The 21,131-nt window shown below is 41.8% G+C and overlaps 1 protein-coding gene across 1 annotated transcript in view; it reads right to left on the bottom strand.

Annotated features, from left to right (window-relative positions):
• KCNIP4 (potassium voltage-gated channel interacting protein 4) overlaps positions 1-20,702 on the bottom strand; it is an 849,343-nt gene extending 828,641 nt beyond the window's left edge. Inside the window, exon 1 of the mRNA XM_075066548.1 lies at positions 20,519-20,702. Within this exon, the coding sequence (XP_074922649.1) occupies positions 20,519-20,579 (61 nt within the window). The 5' untranslated portion in view covers positions 20,580-20,702. The remainder of the gene's footprint in view (positions 1-20,518) is intronic.
• Positions 20,703-21,131: the final 429 nt, after the last annotated feature.

Genomic DNA, 21,131 nt, shown 5'->3' with positions numbered 1-21,131 from the left:
CTAGAGCAGTGGTACGAAAGGCGGCCAATAGGATATGAGCTGCGAGGAGCAGCCAATCAGGCCCATATAAGAAGAGCTGCAGGGCAGAGCAAGTTCAGTACTTGCATGGAGTTAGAGGAGGGAAGATCAGGCTCCTAGCAGAAGGAAGGAGCACCAGCACCCTGGACAGATCAGTGCTGCTAGCAGTGACCTGGGGGGCTAAAGACGGCTTCTGGTGGGCTGCAGGGATTCACAGGCTGGGGCCCTGATGAAAGGGAAAAGAGGGTGCTGGGACCATGGGGAAATGACCCAGAGAAATGAACTGAGGAGTCGGAGGGGACGCAGTAAGTGGTGGCCATCTACAGAGTCCCTGGGCTGGGACCCAGAGTAGTGGGCAGTCCTGGGTCTCCACCTACCCCTTGCCACTGAGGAAGTGATCAGACATTTGGTTGCAGTTGCCACTGAGGGAAGTGTCTGGACAGTGGACTGCGGTTCCCCTAGAAGGCAGGGAGAACAGAGCGGGACACGGCCAGATGACTGTGTCCTGAAGAGGATGCTGTGGTCCTTAGAATAACACAGGTCCAGGAGCAGAAGCGATGGTGGCAAGACACCACCAGAAGAGGGCGCTTTGGCTAGCAAAGCTAATTCCCAGGACAGCCAGCAGGAGGCACCACAGTGATGAGTGAACGCCATCACAGCTGGCTACTGAGAAGTGCTGAAAAAACACCCACCTAAAGACAGTGGTACTTAGTGCTCAGCAACAGGCCATAAATTCTGGAAAAGCTGAATTTCAGCAAAACATTTTGTAGTAAGTTGCTATACACAGAGACTAAGGCAGAAGTGATTACTAAGGGACAGCATCCAATCATTTAATCTGTACATGAATGAGATCAAGTAAGGAAAAGAATGGGTATTCTGATGCTATGGTCACTAATAGAGCACTACAGGTAAAAGTTCAGAGTACGTGAATTAAAAAAAACCCTAAAGTTGAACACAATGGGCCAGATCCACAGATGCAGCCAGGTGCAAAAGCACTTTGCACTGCCCTGATCCTGGTGCTGCTCTGTATAGGCATTTTCCCTGTGATGTTAAAGCATCATAAGGGCTACCCTAATTTATGTGAGAGTGTTACAGCCACAAGGGGCAAAAATGCAGCCCAGGATTGATGTGGCATAGAGTTGTCCCAGCTTTCTCCAGAATTCCTACTGTACCACTGTAGGGTCACTGACAATGGGACCCTGGCTTGGGCCAGTTAAAATGGGTTTAATGGACAAATCACTTCAGTGCTACACACTACACATGTAGATCCAACCCAGTGAGTTTAACCAGATGACATGTTACAGATGCAGATAATGGCCTTCCTGGAACTGTTACCGTAAATGACAATGTTACTGAACTACCAAGAGCTAGGCATTAATAATAATAATAATCTTCTTCTCAAATAAGTTTGGTGTGGGAGAAATCTGTAAGTCTATTGTCTCTTGCATGCTGTAGAGCTCATTCTTCTAACTACAATTTTGCTTGGGCATAAAAATAAAATTGTATTATGTATACAAAGAAAAGCTAAAATAAATAGTAAGTTACAGTATATTACACATTTGCCTGGTAAATACTTTCTAAATACATCAGCCTTGTAAGAAAAGAAAAAAGCTCTACAAAATTTATACACTTTATGATATTTAATAAAGTAATAGTAAACAAATGTTGTAGAGACATCAGCAGCATCTTTTGAAGTGCATACATTTGCTGCAACACTTTACACAAAATGATAATCTGAAATTGAGTCAGCATTTGAAAATTCCAACAGATCCACTACTGCCTATGACATTAGTTTTTCATATTCTGTTCTAAAATATGTTTAAAGTAATGGCTTCTTTATTTTTAGAAGCAAGACCAATCACTAAAATACTCCATACTCCATACTGGATATTCTAGAACAAAGGAATATGAATAAACATGAAAGCCAACAAACAAGATCACTGGTAAGATATTCATCATGAGAAGTGATCCTTTTTTTTTTTCTGATATCTAAAATGAGTTAACTGCTTTGTAAAGGGAAAGTTAATATACTCTGCATGCGTCTGACGAAGTGGGTATTCACCCACGAAAGCTCATGCTCCAAAATGTCTGTTAGTCTATAAGGTGCCACAGGATTCTTTGCTGCTTTCATATACTCTGAAAAACAAGAGCCATCAGCTTCTGATGCATATAACCATCTTCTGTGTATTACAGTTGTTTACAATCTCTATTGATATCACCAAAAGAGGCAAGGTTTGCAAGAAATGTTGTAGAGTTGGAATTTTTCTTTCAATCTCAAAAGGCCCAGTTCCAGCTGTACCTCCAGATCTGTATATAGCGTAACATGAAGGACTTAAATGCACTAACCTTACTCACGCTAAATAGCACCCTACATTATGAATATACCCCCTGAGACTCCTCCTAGGCCTATCTCATGGTTTAAGGTAGTCCTCAATGTGAATAAATAGCACAAATCTAGTTCTAACATAGTCTGTTATCCTGGAGAAAAGTGCTCACATTATCCAAGTTGAGAATTGTGCCTTTTCATTACCTTGATCTGAAAAAAAAAAAAAAAATGCAACTTGTGCTCTCAAAAGATTTTGGGCTAGATTGTGCATCAGCGATCTGCCCTGAGTAGGCAGTTGTGAGTAAGCAGCTCTGTGAGTCAGTCTACCCACTTCTCAGGGGAGGTAGTGAACTGCACTGGGTCTATAACCAGCACAATGTATGTCTGCAAATTTTATTGTGAGTCTCATAAATGCCTGGGGCTCTTCTTAAAGCTGCTGCTCCTAGAATGATGGGATGAAATGAGAATCTAGCGCTTGTGGTTGCAAAGAAAGGCTTGAAGATGTGAACCCTAAAGGCTCAAGAATCAGAAGGCACATGAGTCGCCTACACATTTTATTTTTAAAAAAAACATGATTTTTGAATGTTTGGGATTGGCACAACTGTTGAGTGTATTGGGTGTGAATGGAGCCTTGACTCCACCCCTCTTGCCCTCTCCCATCCACCCACACAGGGAGGGATGCAGAAGATCTGAGGAGACTGTTTCTTCTGCACTGTGAGTAGCAATACAGATAGTCTGCACGAGGTAGTACTACTAAGAAATAATATCTAGTTCTTATATCGCACGTTCCATAAATAGATTTATGGCACTTCGTAATTTTTAGTACAGTAAGTGGCTCCCAGCCACAATCTGACCTTTTGTTATAAGAAAATATGCATCTTGTTCTACTGCTATTTGTTCCTTTTATGTCAGATTTCAGAACCTGAGGTGCTAGGGTAAACCTGTAAACATTTATTAATTAGTATATTTTTAAAGTTAATGGAACTATTCATAGTAGTAAGTATTACTCTAAGTAGAAGGTGTTGCATGATCAGGCCTTTTATTTGCATTTAAACAGGAACTGGGAAAATCAAGAAGATTCATAGTAATTGCTTAAACTTCTTAATCAATGCGTGTTCCCTCAGAACACAATGTATTGTCTCAGTGTTATACCAACAAGCTGATATCAGTTCATCAAATTAACTGTAAGCTTCTTGTATACAAATTTGTTCTAATATTGTATTTGTAAAATGAGTTATACATCATCTATATAATCAGCTCTTTAAACTGAAACTTGCCAGATAGCTACTTGATAATACTATCTTCATTTAGGTGAGGAATTAGGCTGTTTAAATTGGCAATTGCTACTGCACATGCTGTTTATGGTCAGGTGTTCCTGCAAGTAATAGTGTCTCCAGAGCTAGGGATGAAAGAATGGGAAATAAGCAGCTAATTTCTTCAATTACTGGAAAAAAGAATCATGAAAAGATTGATAATCTAGTGACAAGTGTATTTGAATAATAACTTAGAAACTCACTATTCTCTTTTTGATCACTTTAAATTTTGTTCTATGGGAGTTTCAGAACTTGCTTGATATTAGCTTTTGAACCATTTCAACACTTTCCAAATATGTATTATAGTACTTTCACTGTGCTAGAGTGAAATATGTGCATGGCTATTTTTTTTTTACATTATGGTTGAGATTAATTATTTTTAAATAGAGAATTTAGCCACACAACAGCTATTAACTGCAACTCTGGAAAAGTGTGTTGGATAATTCCAAAAACTTTAGGAGCAAAAACAATTCTGATAAATACACTGCAGCTGATGCAATAATTTCTAGGAACTCTGTGCTCCTAAATCAGCTACGTGAGCTTTGCAAGCTATGAATTTGGCTACCAATATAGCAAGGTTTTTAAGTAACTTTGTCCCACTGACTAATAGGACTAATCATGTGCTTAAAGTTATACACATGCTTAAGTACTAGAGGTGAACTGGGTGGCAGCAGTAACAAGAAGCTCTACCACTGTGCTCAGATTATTTGTTGTTTTTCTGTATTTTGTTTTTGTCTCTAGTCTTTTGTCTCTAGCTTTACTGAAGGTGCTGGAGGCATAGCAGGTTCTTCCCTTGCTGACTGACAAACTAGCTAGGAAAGAATTGTATGGCCTAAAACTGATGTCTTTTTGAGCTCCAGAATGTAATTTGCCAGGCAGAAGAGTTGGAATCTGTAGTTAAAGATTTTCACCCAAGGAGAAGGAAAAGCAGGGAGCTACCACTGCTGGAAGTGGTGAAGCCTCCAACCTGACAGAAGTCAGACTGGGCAGGACACTGCCCTCAGCTGCATGCAACAGAGAGAGTATGAAAGGCCAATAGTTGGGAAAGTACTAGTGATGTCTAAGAAGTGGAACGCTCCTACCCATGGAGTTGGTTCTTTCTCTCAGCCTTTCAGAGAACATTTGGTTTGAGTAGACTTAAAATCATAGGCTTGCATCATTCTCTTCGTCCTCTACCGTCTCCATCTGTAAGCCCTGCCAAGGGAGCACTGATCATCCACAGCAGCACCCTCTGCTCCAGGGCCGCAACCGTAATCATGGCCTAGTGAAGATGGTAGGCTCCAGGAGCAGAGGGTGGGGTGAAGAGGGAGCAAACCCCCACAGACGCCCTGCAGTCAGGCCAAACCAGGCTCAGTCCCGAGAGAAAGGAGCTGATGCTGCAGGGTGCGTGCAAAGTGGACTCACTCACCCAGGCCCTACCCCAGGTCCTCCACTCTGCACTGAGCCTGTGACCCGTTTACAATTTTCCTGCGACTCACTGTATGAAAACTATTAGACTACTGCACTCTGTTTTAAAAGCTGTCACTGGCTTCTGCACTCAGTTGTATGTGTGTGTTCAATTACAGCATTTCTTTCTCAAAAGACAACATGAACTTTGAGTACAAGTTTCAGTTGCAGGCAGGCAGGTGAATGCTGCAAGCAAGCAGTATTTCAGGAAAACCATTTATAATTATCTTTCCCTATTGGCAACACTGGAACATACAATTCCTTTTATAGCATTACATCTCATAACGGAGAAAAACAATATCAGCAGGAAGAGTCAAAACAAAAAAGGAAAATAAACACAAAGATGAATTGTCACACACATAGGATGTCACTCAGTCGCTTTGAGTAGCACATATTTATTCAGTCCTTACTCTAGCAAAACTCCACCAATGTCAATTAAAGTTTTGACTGACCAAAAAATGATTAAGGACATCAGGATCTGGCCTATTTTATTTTAAAGTCAGCTAAACAGTCAAAGCCCAAGAGTTGTACTGATCTTAGGAAACAAACAACAATCCATATTGGTACCAGCATTCAATAAAAGGAAACACTACAGCTGTAGATGAGCATTTTTTAGGTTGCTGTTGGTGGATATTTATCCCTGATTAAAATGAATTAGACCATCTGAGTATACTCAGTCTCTGCTGGAAAAATATTGCTCTTCAAAGCATGAGCAATGATGTTCATGTCTGATTAGTACACAAATACCTGCAGTGGGTCATAGTAATATCAAAAGGAACAAACCAAGCAGAAAGAGTGAGTATTAAAATAGTACCAGTCCTGTTGTGTTGAAGATTTAACCATATATATTGCTAATTTCTGTACTTCATGGACATAACACCACAGATACAGGAAAAATCCGTTCTCAACATTATTTCAAAGCAATGTTGATTGTATTTGACAGATATTATAGACATGTTGAGAACCATCTTACATTTTCATTTCTTCCCAGAAGAAAAATAAGATTTATTTATATATTCCCAAATTAGATTACAACCATGTCAAACAAAGTGTGTGTTTTGAGTCCCCCTTATGCATTTTTTCTTGATTCCCTCTGACTCATTTTGGAACAGTTACATCATTATCTAAAGCTGATTGCAAACTCAGTACAAATCTATTAATCATATTACATTTTTGCACTGTGGGGCCCCGTGCTGTCTTATGATGTGTTTTTCATTAAACATTCCATGATATTTTAAGCTTCGTGATATTTAAATATTTAATCTGAAAACAAAAATTAAAAAAAATAAACTTTGTGTAGCTTTAGTCTTCTGGACTTTTGGTATATTGAACAACCCGAACTGAAATGCTATTAGCAATATACCGAGTTTCATAACTGCCGGTGTGTTGAAGCAATAAAAAGTGATTTCTTTGTTTTAGACAAATACACCCTGGAATCCAAAGTCTCACTCAAGGAGGGTGCAGTCTAGTGATAAAAACAAAGGAATGGAAGATTTTGTTACATAGGTGCACTTTTAAGTTATTACTTTTGAAGCTATTTTTTGGCAGAAGCCAAAAGCAATTTCATCACCTTCTGTACATACCCAGGATTGTTTGTCACACACTCTGTCCATGTTCACAGTGACTCAACGCCTTTGGTTAAATCACAGCCTTTCCTTTCTGTTTTGCAAAACTGTTCAAAGACTTCAGAACCTTTTGGGCTAGATGATCAGACCCATTTTGCCACTGAGCAGCACAAAGGTTGCAGAAACCTCTGGCAAGTTCCTTCTTGGGGATACGCCCCTGGAAGAAGGCGTTTCCAGAGGAAAGAGTCAACAGAACAGGCTCTTATGCATTCCTCGTTATTGCCACTGGGGCAGTGATGTGCCAGGGCAGGCAGGGGAGTGTCCAGAATACAATGTACTACAGCAATACCCAGATGGTATGTAGTCCCTAGGGCCAAGATTCACAAAGAGACTTAGGTGTCAACCCCAGATTTAGGCACCTATGTCCCAATTTTAGGCTACACAATACCCTCACTTGGCTGCTGCCTAAATCTGTAGGCACTTAAACTCAGCATATAAATTATGAGTGTCAAAGTTCTCTAGGTGCCCACGTTTGTGCCTCTAAGCATGGCACTGCAGCCTCACTTTAAGCGTCCGCACACCTATCTCCCACCTAAGCCCCAGTACAACCCACAACCCAGGGGATGGCAGAAAAAGGAGAACCTATCTCACCCGCAGACCCTTGCCTACTGCATCACGTCCCATTCAAAATCTGGCTGGGAGATGTGGTGATCCCACCTTATAACTTTTAACCCAGTAGTTACTGCACTCACCTGGGATGTAGGAGACTCAGGTTCAATCCCTCCTTAGATGGAGAAGAAAGGATTTCAACAGGGGGCTCCCACCTCTCAAGGGTTTGGGCTCTCATCACTAAACCATAGGACAGTCTGGTGGGTGAGAGCATGGGGTCCCTTCATCTCTCCTGCTGAAGCTGTTCTCCTTTGGATAACTACTTATGGAGCCATTGGGCCAGACTGACAAAACTATAGCCTACTGGTTAGGGCACCCACCTGTATGGAGGCAGACCTAAAGTCCAGTCTCCCTATTCCAGTAACTCAATTATTGAAAGTGGAACAGTTTCAACAGGAGAGTGAGGGAGCCCCATCTCAATATATTCAGTAGCTCTGTGGTTAGAGCACCCTCCTGAGAGATGGGAGGCCTCTATTCAAATTCTCTCCCCACAAGGCAGAGGAGGCAATTGCACCCAGGTGTTCCACATACCAGGCCAGTGTTCTAATCACTGTGCTAAAGGTTGAGCATCAGCACCATCTTCTCCTCCTCTGCTTGTTTTGTGTGAATCATAGATTATTAGAGCTGGAAGGAATCTCAAGAGATCATCTAGTCCAACCCCCTGCTCAAAGCAGGGCCAATCCCCAAATGGTGCCCTCAGGGGCTGAACTCACAACCCTGGGGATAGCAGGCTAATGCTCAAACCACAGAGCTATCCCTCCCCTATCCCACTGAGCTAACTCCTAACTCATTCTCACAAGAGCTGACTTAGGCATCTAAACCACCTGACTCCAAAAGAGGGGTTTCCCATTGGAGATGCGAACAAAAGGGGTGCATGCTGGCTTTTAACAGAATCATAGAATATCAGGGTTGGAAGGGACCTCAGGAAGTCATCTAGGCCAATCCCCTGCTCAAAGCAGGACTAATCCCCAACTAAATCATTGCAGCCAGGACTTTGTCAAACCTGACGGTCAGAGTTCCTTCCCCACTCTGAACTCTAGGGTACAGATGTGGGAAACTGCATGAAAGCCCCTAAGCTTATTTCTACCAGCTTAAGTTAAGACCTGGTACGCTGCCTCCACCAAGTGATTTAACAAGAAACAGGGAAAGGACCACTTGGAGTTCCTCTTCCCCCAAAATATGCCCCCAAGCCCTTACACCCCCTTTCCTGAGGAGGCTTGAGAATAATATCCTAACCAATTGGTTACAAAGTGATCAAACACCCAACCCCGGGGTCTTTGGACAATGGAAAAATCAGTCAGGTTCTTAAAAGAAGTATTTTATTAAAAAGAAAATGTAAAAATCATCTCTGTAAAATCAGGATGGAAAATAACTTTACAGGGTAATCAGATTCAAAGAGCCCACAGGAACCCCCTCTAGCCTTAGTTTCAAAGTTACAATGAAACAGGGATAAACTTCCCTCTAGCAATGGTAAAATTCACAAGTTGAGAAAACAAAGATAAACTAAAATGCCTGCCTGGCTGTTACTTACAAGTTTGAAATATGAGAAACTTGCTCAGAAAGATTTGGAGAACATTGGTTGATGTCCAATCCCTCTTAGTCCCAAGAGAGAACACCACCAAACAAAGAGCACACACAAAACTCTTCTCCCCAAACCCTGCAAAGATTTGATAGTATCTTGTCCCCTTATTGGTCCTTTGGGTCAGGTGTCAGCCAGGTTACCTGAGCTTCTTAACCCTTTACAGGTAAAAGGATTTTGGTGTCTCTGGCCAGGAGGGATTTTATAGTATTGTCTACAGAAGGGTTGTTACCCTTTCCTTTACAGTTATGACACTGACCTTAAAAACCTTTAAGGTTTTCCTTTCCAATCTGAGCCTGTGTCCCCATTCATTGTATAGGAAACCCAAGCACTTAACTTGGGCTTTGCTGATCCCACTATTCCTGTGATTTCCTAGGCACCTAAAAATTAGGTGTTGCAACACTCTGCACTGCTGGGTCATGATTGTGGAACGCATCTCTAAAGAAACTCTAGATTGCAAGTGAAATAGGAGTATAAAACAGCAAAAATAAATTCACTTCAGAATTCTATAATAGTGTTGGGGATTACATCCCTTAAACATGCATAAAACATACAGCAAAAATATGGAGACCGATAAAAATCCTACGAGAAAATATTTAGGGAGTCCTAAAAATACAAAATAGCGATTATTGAAAAAAATATATATTGTATACATCCACATTCTTTTGATTTAATGGACACTTTTCTTATGGGCTATAATAGACATTCCCAGGCTTAACTGAAAAATAAAAAGCAATAGTATTAATTAAAAATAATTGCAATACAGCTCATTTGAAATTAGCACCCATTACAATTACGCATAGGGGGTCATTTAAACTAGCTGGTATAGACGCCAAGAAAAAAAATGAAATTAAAAAGATTGTTTGTCGAAAAACACAAACTGTCAACTGATCCAACTGAACTCTTAACTCTAAATGTCACTCTTTCAAATCCTCAACCTTATGCTTTTGTTTCAATCACTCATTTCTCCCTTGTTATTAATTCTAGCCTCTTTTAAACCTGGATTTTGCTGACTTTTTTACCTTGGGCCTATGTATTATAAAACACATCTCCTGTGAACAAAGGTTACTAAATATCCACATGCTGGACCATAATTCTAACAATCTGAGCAATGGGCAACCAAGTCACCAAACACTTAGGCCTAGTCTACACTACAGAGTTAAATTGGCGTTAAGGTCCACCTTCCCGGGAGGCATAGCGCATAGGTCAGTGTATTTAGAGTGATGCAGTGTCTGTAGACACTTTTACTTACATCATCTGTTGGCTATCAGCCCCATGTGAGGCTCAAGGCAGGAGCTCCCCACCCTGGGGCCCACCAGCCTGGGGCTCCTTTTCACAGCAGGAAGCCTGCCAGTTTTACACCTGTTATTATTTCACATTTCCGCTCCAGCTGTCAGCCCCAGGGCTGGGGGCTTCAGCTATGAGCCCTGTGTGGCCATCAATGACCCACAATTTCCCACATCAGTCGGTGCAAGCAGAAGGAGGGCAGTGTGGACACCAATGGCTAATTTAATTGCTGTTGATGTGTAGCCAAGCCTTTAGTCACACAAGTAGTCTCACTGAAGTAAAATGACTCTAGTACTACAGAGACAAGGCGAGTGAGGTAATATGTTTTATTGGACCAGCTTCTGTTGGTGAGAGATAAGCTTTTGATCCACACACAGCTCTTCAGGTCTGGGAAAGATAGTGCATATGTCACAGCTACATGGAAGGTGGGGTAGATTTTTTAGCATAAGTAGCTAGCATATGTTTCAAGAGACTGTGTGAGGTAGAGCAGACCATTAATATCTCCGCAGTTTTAGGACATAGGGGGGTTAGTGGGTTATTGATTGCTGTAATAAGGCATAAATCTAGTATCTCTATTCAGTCCATGATTTTTACTGTCAAAAAGAGTTTTGAATTTAAGCTCCCAGGCTTGTCTTTTGAAGGTGTTGTGCAGGTTTCTGTTGAGGATGAGGAGAGAGGTCAGACACAGAGTGATAACTTTGTGAAAAGGGCAGATGTGGTGTTTTTGTCTTTAATCATTTTCTTGCATGAGTTCATTTAAGTGCATAGTGATTGTCTAGTTTCACCCACATAATTGTTATTGGGGCATTTAGTGCACCGGTTGAGGTACACCACATGTTGTGATAGGCATATGTAGGATCTGGAAAGGTGTATTGTGGGTGGTGTTGATCATTGTAGCAGAGGACATATATCTGCAGATTTTGCATCCTTTCTTCTGGCAGGGTCTGGTGCCACTTTGAGTTGGTGTCTCCTGGTCTGTGGGGACCTTACTTCTGATGATGAGCTTGGAGTGTTTGGGGAATTATTTGAAGTCCAGATATGGGGGTTCAGGAAAGATTTCTGTCAGGATGGGGTCCCCATTAATTATGGGTTATAGTTGTTGATGATATCCTGCACTGGTTCCAGTGTGGGGTGATAGGTGACAATTAGGGCTGTGCAGTCAGAAGGGGTTTCAGTTCTATATTGAAACAGGTTCTCTTGAGGTATTTGGGCAGCCCATTTCATGACGCAATCTACTTCTCCGGTGGGTCCTTGTTTGATGAAGGCAGTTTTAAGTAAGTTACAGTGTATATCCTACAAACATTTAAGGAAATGATTAACTGCTCACCTCAATATTTCTATCAGCATATGCACAAGCATTTGCAGTATCAGGGCCAATGGGTTTATTTGGGTAAGTCAGGGTTACTCACGTGAGCATGAGTTTGCAGGCACAGTCTCCTAGTACACCATCTAGGCCCTGTTCCTGTGCAGGACTGACTGTTTCCCAAGAGCCCTCAATTCTCATTAAAATAAAGTGAGAGATATGGGTCCCAATCTCAGGACTGTGCCCCTTGAAAGCAAGAACTTTCTGTCCTCTTTGTTCTGTAGAGCACCAAGCACACCATCAGTGTTCAAACAATAAAATAAAGAATATAAATTCATTATGTGGGATCTTGTGGGCAAAGAAATATTTCTCTGTAGAAGACAGAAGCAATATAATGTAAACTGAACAGTTCTCAAGTGCCTTAAATTGCTTGATATCTAAGAATATTTTCCCCAACCCCCAGAACAACCTGCCAATCCTCTGTTTATAGCCAATGACCACAAGGCTGGGGTTATCCTTCCAGGAGAATCCAGCTATTAAAGGTGTTATTAAAAACTCCCATGTTGCTGTTTTACAAATTATTACTGCTGTCCCTTTCTCTGGGTTCCCATATCTCTGACTCTGGAGAGGTGGAGACAGGGCTGCTTTGAAGATAGCATTCAGCTCTTTTCCTGGATGCCATAAAGCATGATATAAATGCTAATAGAGAACTTTTATTCTGCATTTTGCTTTATTCCCCTTGGTAAGAGCGCTCTGTATCATTGGGACCTGGCCACATATTTTAATTGGTTCCAATCATGCAACTTCATACAGACCTTTTGAATTCTTATCAGTCAGTCAGTCTTGGGCCAAATCATGCCCACTGCCTCCACAGATGTAGGAGACAGAAGCACAGTGGATCTCATCAGGAGGGCATAAGGAATAGGGGAGTGGCATACCTGAATCTTAATTTTCCTTTCCTGATGACCCCATAGGTTTGAAGAACTATGCTACAGGAGGAAGTATATAATAGGATTATAAAATAATTATTAAAAGGAGAACAGTAGAAAACAATAATTAATCATCTGCCAAATCTCCATAGGATCTCTCTAGACAGGAGATAATTAGTTACATAGTCTCCAACTTTTCTGGAAGGCTCTCCCATTTGTTATGTCTACCCAACTCTATAGACTATGGCCAAATTTGGCCCTAGTGAGCACAGCAGTGGCAAGCAGAGATCCTGCTAGTTAGGGCAGGATTCTGCAGGGATGGCTAGAACAAAAACGAAAACACATGCAAATCACCAGACCTCTTGATAGCACCATACAGAGTAGTCAGATAAATCACAGGTCAAAATCTGTGGAGACTTGGTGCCCATACAAGCTTGCAGCTAGGCCCACCTCCTACTGCACAGCTTTGAAACACAGACAGATCCTGCCCCACTGGAACGAATGAGGTGCCTTACTGATGTTCTCCTTGCCTCCCCAGAATGAGCCCTGGGTCTATCAATCAGAATGCATGCCAATAAATAAGCATGCTGTTTTGTCCAGAATGTACTGACTGTAGTTGTTACTAAAACATAGTTGGCTTTTAGCCCACTTCACAACCTTGTGTGCCATTTTTCATTCGTCTCAAGTAATAGAAGAAGCCACTACTAATACAAAATATTCAATGAACAGTGCTGCTTATGAAAACTATTCGTAAAACTTGAGACAAGCAGACAGTTATGCACCCACCTCTTTGTCGACTGTTTCCTCATGAGCAATTTAGCCATTTTGGAAGGGGCAGAGGAAACGTCATTCTGTAAGGAAACCCACCAACAAAAGAACCAAGGAGTAGAGTTTTGCTGCAGTTGTGGTGTAAAAAACATACAGTGGGTTACCACTAAAAATATTTACTATTGTTATTGCAGGGTCCATTATTAACTGGTAAGAACTCCAGATCCAGGCCACAGCATCCACGTAATCTACCTGCCTGCCAACATCAATTTGCTATTTGCGGAGATCCCTGCTGCAACAGGGGAGTGTTCAGTGGTGAAAAGAAGAAGTTAGGGCTTCCCTTTTCAGTGCTATTTCTGGAGGTGGGTTAAGAAGGTATAGCAATAAGCGGTTCCTCCCACTTGAGAGTCCAATTCATAGAAAGGGACCCAGGATGAGCCTGGGAGTTGCAGACCTTGCATTTGTTGCAGATCCCAAAGCAGACACATGCTGTCCCTACTGCCTGTTCCATTCTGTATGAAGTTAGAATGGTGAAATCGAGGAAAACATCACTCTGAATGATTTGGAGAGCAAGATCTTTATAGAATGTATTTCAATACACTTTGTGCTCACAAGAAAGAGGAGACAAGCAGGAAGAGGAGGACAGCATGACAAGAATGTGCACATCCATGAAATAAAATAAAATCACCCGCCTTCATGGTATTTTTAGGGGCTCTCTTTGTCATGCACCAAACACCAAGCATAAATCATAATGGTAAAGAGAATGGCTGAGACTGGATAAAATACAGCTAAATGTTTCACATATCAAATATTCAGCGCTAACCTTAAGATTGTCTTCTATGTACATCTGATTCAAATATAAAAGCTTTCCATGACACGTGCGATTTTGTCTTTTTATAGCTGCATTAACTGATAGACACTATCTGCCTCAATATATTTTACAACAGTTGAATAAATGCTGGGAAAGGAGTATGTGCATCAGACCCTATATATATGAAGAAACTTTGAGTGTATTTGCTTATTCATCAATACCCTTAGCTTGCATAGTAACTGCTCAACAATGCAAAATAGATAGGACACAAACCCTGTAAAATTGCTCTTCAGAGGGAAGCCGAGGTATTTTAACAGTGAAGTTATTGTTTATAATGTGAAGTGAGGATCTCTACCAGAATTTTGCATATAATTAATCCAAAAATAGTTACTTAACTAGACTTGAGATTATGACCTATGCTGACAAAGGGATATTCAAACTAAAGATTAAACATCTTCTCTTCAGTGTATTGTTGTGGAATATCTAGTTACTGCAGTGTTCTTGGAGCCTGATTTTTTGGATGTACAAGGAATGCCAAATCTCCCTTTAGTCAATTGGAGTTTGGGGTGTTTACTGAATACAGGATGGTGTACACTTTTGAAATATCACGTATACAGAGGCAAAAGGAGACAAGTGCAGTATTATATATTAATTTACATTGTTTGCCATTCTCCCTTAAATGTTATGTCACTTTCCCTTGCAGACTGCATACTATTCCGTTTAAAATACTGATTTTCCTCCCTCACGTTTCGTAAGTCCGTTTCATTTGTTCCTTTGCTTGTGTATTCATAACATCTGCAGGAACGTGCACAGCTTGGAAATAGCATATTTACTCAATTCAGTGCCTATAAAGGGAATATAAAAACCACTACACAAATGGCTAGATTTTCTCCAGCCTCATGTTAACATGGCAGAAGACCCCAAAGGTGAAAAGTCCATGGAACAAGACTGCAGCAGCATAAAATGGCCATAATCCTCCTTATCCTGGAAGGAGGTCTTCTGCAGCCAAAAAAATGGGAGCATTCGAGCAGAAAGAGACTGACCAAGGTATCCTAGGAGAAACTGATTCAGTTCCTTCCTACTGCAGAATTCCTTGACCCCAGAACAAATTCTAGCTCCCACCATGTTAGGAAGATCAAAGGGGAATGAACTGGCATCAGTAAGTGTAATTTACACTCCCTGCTCCAGCAGTACCAAACTGGGTTCCTATCTTTTTCCAATAGTTCTTGTATTTCTGGTATTAGTTGAAGTGCTTTGTGAAGGCCTCCTTTAGCTTCTTTTTTTCCTTTCTCTGCAACTGTCTTTCCTGTGTATTTTCTCTTTCCTTCTCCTTTCCTACCAAGTCTCTTTTCATCTTTCTCCCTGTGTAGCTTCTCCTTCCCCTTTCTCTGCCTGTCTCTTGTTTAATTTCTTCTAGCGTTTTTCTCCCAGAGATGCCTTCAGCTGCTGAAATCAGGTGTTGATGGAAGAGTGTTAATACTACTTACTTAGCACTAATGCACAAGAATCTCTCACAGCGTGGAGGGGAGCAAAAAAGAGACAAGATAACTATTATCCCCAACCAAATTTTACAGCTTTGTAAATACATCTTCATAATATTGCTTGTGGAGTCTACTATATATTTAATGTGCATAATAGCTGCTTTCTTGAATTGTAAAACAGATTTGGGGATGGAGAGGAGAGAACTGCAAAACAAACCACAGTCCTCTCATTCCATTTAGCTTTTTAAAAAAAATCTTTTATATAAAGGAGACATGGATTTTGTAAAGGTTTTGTTTGTGAAAACACCAGAATCCCAACACTACAACCAGTGTAACCTGTTCATCCGCAGAACATCTGTAACACAGGAATGGACACTGCCCTACCAATATGGCTCAGCTTTAATCTTCATCAATTTCTAGGAGTGGGGGCATTCCTGACTGCACCAGCAGTCAGTGTTGCTCCCATTGTAGGCAACTTGTAGTAAAGTGCTGCCTTTAAGATTCAATATGGTAACTTCCCACCAAATAAAATATGGAAAGGCACTGTCACTTTGAAAAACATAAACTAGATGTCCTTCTCTCTGTTGTTAACATCACTAAAACAACAACAGTTTAAAACCTAACAGACTTATCACTAATGCAGTTTGTTTACTTTTCACATTATATTCAGCTTAGAAAGTGATGCAGAGGAACAGTAGTATTTTTGTTGACTGTTTTAGTTTCTGATTCTTATGCACTAGTAGCGAAATACTAAAGTGTTCATGGTACAGACACTGCAGTGCAAATATACTTACATTTAAAAAGTTGTTTTCATTGGGACTTGAAAAAAGAAATCAGGGAAGCAACTTTCTTGAAAACAGTAAGCACAAAATTTTACAAAAAGGACCTAAATTGATTGGACACTGCCCCTTTAAATGGTCAAGTTGTAAGACCCTTAGCAATGCCAAATGACATTTATCCAAAATCGTTTTAAAGATTCTGTTCTAAACAACATTAAAGCCTAATATTGTAAGTGTAAATATCACACTATGCTTTATCCTTGGTAACTAAGATATTTTGAGTTTTAAAGGTAAAGACTAAAATCCAGCAGAGACTGATACACATGCACTACTTTACTCATAATAGTCCCAGTGAAGTCCAGCTGGTACAGTAACGCATGATCAGGGACAAGAAAAATCAGGCTAATTATTATGAGTTGTGAGCCCAGGTACAATAGTCTTATATAAGGAGCCATTTATTTTGAGACTTGTAATTACAATAAAGTAGATGTGGTCAACAACTTTTTTCCTCCTTAAGATTTCCTGCCACAATAGTGTACACTGAGTGCTTTATATTTTTGTAAAAATTCACACTTTGCTTTTTGGAATTAAGTAGTGAAAATTCAGTTTACTAATTTTATCAATATCAACCATGTATATTAAAGAGGTGCCCATTAAAAATTCTATGAGCAAGCAGGATGCATGTCAAGAGAACCAAAAGAGTAATTCTGCTGAACATACATGTTAAAATTTTAAAGCGCAGGTTCATCTAAAAAAAGTATTTCTGTAAAAACTGCATCTAGTCATTTCATGTTTATTATGTCCCAGTGTTTCAGATTTTATTTCCTCAGTTTACATGCAAACATTTCCCCCTTACTGCTAACTCTGAAAACTCCACCAGTGAAGAGAAAAATCATGCTGCATTCACCCTTTCTTACACATCACTTCTAGTAACAATCCATTGGCCAAATTATGCCTCAGTAATAGCTGTGCAACCCCACTGTCTCCAAATTATGACCTTAGTTCCACCTGTTTAACCCTAAAAGCAGCAGAGAATCCTGTGGCACCTTATAGACTAACAGACGTTTTGGAGCGTGAGCTTTCGTGGGTGAATACCCACTTCGTCAGACGCAGGTAGTGGAAATGTCCAGGGGGAGGTATATATATGCTAGCAAGCAAGCTAGAGAATAACGAGGTTAGTTCAATCAGGAGGATGAGGCCTGGCAGCCAGTTAGAGGTGTGAAACACAAGGGAGGGAACTCGGTTTGTAGTTGGAAAGCCATTCAAGTCTTTGTGCTAGTCCAGAAGCTGATGTGTCAATTGTGCGATGACTGAACTCAGCATTCTCTTTGAAGTTGGTCCTGAAGTTTGTTTTGCTGCAGATAGGCCACTTAGGTCCTGCTATACAGCGTGTGGCCAGGGAGCTTGAAGGTAGACCCTCCTACAGGGTTTCGTATATTGCCATTAGACCTGATATCCTGATTTGTGTGCATCTTACTTCTTTTTCCATAGTGACTGTTCACAGTGATGCAATATGTTGATGGTCACTTAACACCCACGCATCATATATACACGAAAACACTACAACCGCTATGCCTACCTTCATGCCCCTCCACTCATCCGGGCACATCACACGTCCATTAGTCTACCAGGCCAAGCATGAGGGACAGACCAGCATCTGCTCTAGACCTGCAGACAGAGACACAGCCTAACAAATCTCCACCAAGCATTCCAAAACTACAATACCCGCAGAGGAAATGTAGGAAAATATCAACCAGAGCGCCAGACGTGTACTAGAACTCCTACTGCCAAGACAGACCAAGAAAGAAAACCAAAGGATCTCACTGGCCCACAAGACTAAGCCCCCCAGTGCTACAAACCCTCAACGCTCATCAGGACTACCAACCCATCCGGACAATGACCACACTTTCACAGGGTCTTAGGGTGGCAGGCCAGTCCTGCCCCCACAGACACCTGCCAACCTAAGAAGAGCCATAGTTCTCAGATAGCCAGCACTGCACACCGTAACTCCATACGTAATCTGTCAGGAAGCCATCCATGCAATCATAATAATCGATTGGACTGCCAATCTGCCCTGACAGATCTACACCAGCGCCATCACAGATGCTTAAACCACAAATCAGGCTCCTGTAGCCACTCATCTAGCGTTCATTGCTTCCCTGTTGTGAAGTCCACGCAATCAGTAATATATCGCCACATAGCCAGCAATGCCTCCACTGCTAATGCTAATCTTAGTTCGAGGCCAAACTGGACAGTCACCTAATGGACGGAAAGATGGACCAATTCAGATATCAGGAATGGAATAATAGAACAAAAACTCTTCTGTAGGAATGTTAGTCCACACTTCGTGTATTTATCAAACCTCTCCTCACTGTACTACGTACTGGCCAGCATCTTATAGGGCAGAACCATTAAGGTGGGATCCTCAGAAAAATCTTCAGGACAGACTTCAAAGAGAACCTGTCTGGGCTTCTCAGTTCATCTGCAAATTGACTCACCATCTAGCTCTGGGACTAAACAAAGGAACTGGTGAATGGCTTGCCAATTACAAGAACAGTTTCTCCTATCTACTGTGGGTTTTTACACCTACGTACTTGACTTAGAACAGAGGCCTCCCTGCTTGAACTAACCTCGTTATCTCTAGCTTGCTTGCTAGCATATATATACCTCCCCCTGGAAATTTCCACTACCTGTGTCTGACGAAGTGGGTATTCACCCACGAAAGCTCACGCTCCAAAACATCTGTTAAGTCTATAAGGTGCCACAGGATTCTCTGCTGCTTTTACAGATCCAGACTAACACGGCTATCCCTCTGATACTGTTTAACCCTATGAGCCTTGAATGGAGATTTCACAGGTGTAACTGAGGGAATAATTTGGCATGTAGAATATTTACTACAGGAGATAATATGAGAAAGAAAGAAACTAGCTTGATTTTTAGTTCCCAAGTAGAGACTAATGCTGACAGGAAAAAGTCTCAGTGGTTTCCAGGCCAAGTTTCTACAGTTTACAAGAAATAAGGAGTATCACAGCATCACTTCTACAGAGTTACTTCTCAAACTAAAAAGACACTTTGTTTCTAAAGCACAGCTTATTTTTTCTGCCATCTGATACAAATACACAGTTTAATAATATAGCCTAAAAAACACAATTACACACATAATGATCAAGATTCCTTTATGAAGATCAAGTGCCCTAATATCCTGACTGTAAAACTGCAAACCCTAATTTTTGAAAGGGAGAAAAGTATATGAAAGCAGAACATTGCCTGGGGACATTAGACCAGGCAGTGAGTGGACAATAGGTACAATCCTACAGAGTGCACGTGGATCACAGACTTTTGCTTAGAAGACTACTTTGAAGCAGTAGGAAGTAGGCAGTGGCTAGGACTCTGCTGCCTCTTTATGTAACCTCACTTCAAGGCCAATGTTATTCTCTGCTTGGTATCAAGCAGTTTGCAAGCAGGAGTCTAAGAATACAGCAGGAAATATTAACACATTTGCATCCTTCCTTGACAAATACATGTCAAAAGGACCAGGTAATGTTATTTTGCAAGACTTCTGCATGAATTCTCACCTCTGATACCCAGCAGGCTGTTAAGAATTCGGCATCATCCATAATAACAGCAATTTAAATAAAAATACATTCTCTCCATCCAAACAGTTTCATATCTAAATAAATCAGTTTCCTGTGCAGGTTGGATGTAAACTGTAACCCCTGCTCCCTGGTTTCCTTTCTAAAATGCAAGTTACTCCATGCAGTTTCTTTGGAATAGGTTGAACTGCAAAACACAAGAAAAACAAGAAGAGAGCGTCCAGATAGTGTTTCTGTTTTACAGAGTGTCACTGACTTCAACTAGATAGTTCTGTTTTTTACTTAGACATTACACATGCAGGGAAGTACAAAATGTGATCAATGCAGGAAAGTACAAGTGTGACTGAGCAAAATAACCTCATGTGAGAGTTAGCAATTGGAAAGAACACGTGCAGTTGCATTTGGCAGTTTCATATCTAGCCTCCGCTAATTTCAGGAAAGGCAAAAGTACCAGCAAGGTTCACAGTGGACACCTTAGGACAGGTTTTGCTAGGCATTTAACATTTCCCTGATCTGGATCTCATACATGAATCGCCTCCCTCTCTCAGGCCAGCACAGATTTATTTCTCTCATGCAAAGCGGGTTGCTCTGACAAGTTGCAAGGTTTCTGCTTAACAAGAATCAAAGCCCAACATGCTCCCCTAGTCCTACCGCCTGTAGAGCTGGCCTCCTCCAGCTGCGCCGAGATGCTCTCCACTCTCCTCGCGTTCATGCTGAGAGGGGTGGGCTCCCCTAAGTCTCGTCGGGGCTGGGGAAGAAAAGGGTGGCACGATGTTCCCCGGCCGAGTGCAGAGAGAGAGCGAGCGGCAGCGCTGTGTAGGGTCCGCCGCGCGCCTGTGTGCCGGAGCCGTGCAGCCGCGGCTCTCGCAGCGCCGGAGCCAGTCAGCTCACCTTAGAGGGAGGCGCGAGGGCGGACGCGCCAGCCAGCCCCCGAGCGGGACCGTGGCACCCCCAGCCTAGCCTGCGCGGGCACCTCCCCCTGCAACCCGCTGCTGAGTCCCTGTCGGGGGGGGGGGGGCAAGCACCCGATCCTGCTGGATCCCTTGGATGGTTCTGCGACTCCCGTGATGGGCTGCCTGGAGCTCCCTGAGGGCCCCATTCACGGCTGCCCAGGGGCCCCTGGGTGCCAGTGCTGCAGCAAAAAGTGTTAGTAAAGCATCTACACCTCTCTGCGCCCAGCCCAGGACGTGGAGCCCTTGGCCGCACCCCAGTGCAGGGACCGGTGCTAGAATACCTAGGGAGTAGGCAGCAGCTGTGTGTGGCT

Source organism: Chelonoidis abingdonii, chromosome 5 (genome assembly GCF_003597395.2).
Source record: "Chelonoidis abingdonii isolate Lonesome George chromosome 5, CheloAbing_2.0, whole genome shotgun sequence".
Classification (NCBI taxonomy): Eukaryota; Metazoa; Chordata; order Testudines; family Testudinidae; genus Chelonoidis; species Chelonoidis abingdonii.
The sequence above is the reverse complement of the archived record's forward strand: the minus strand, read 5'-3'. Positions and strand labels throughout refer to the sequence as shown.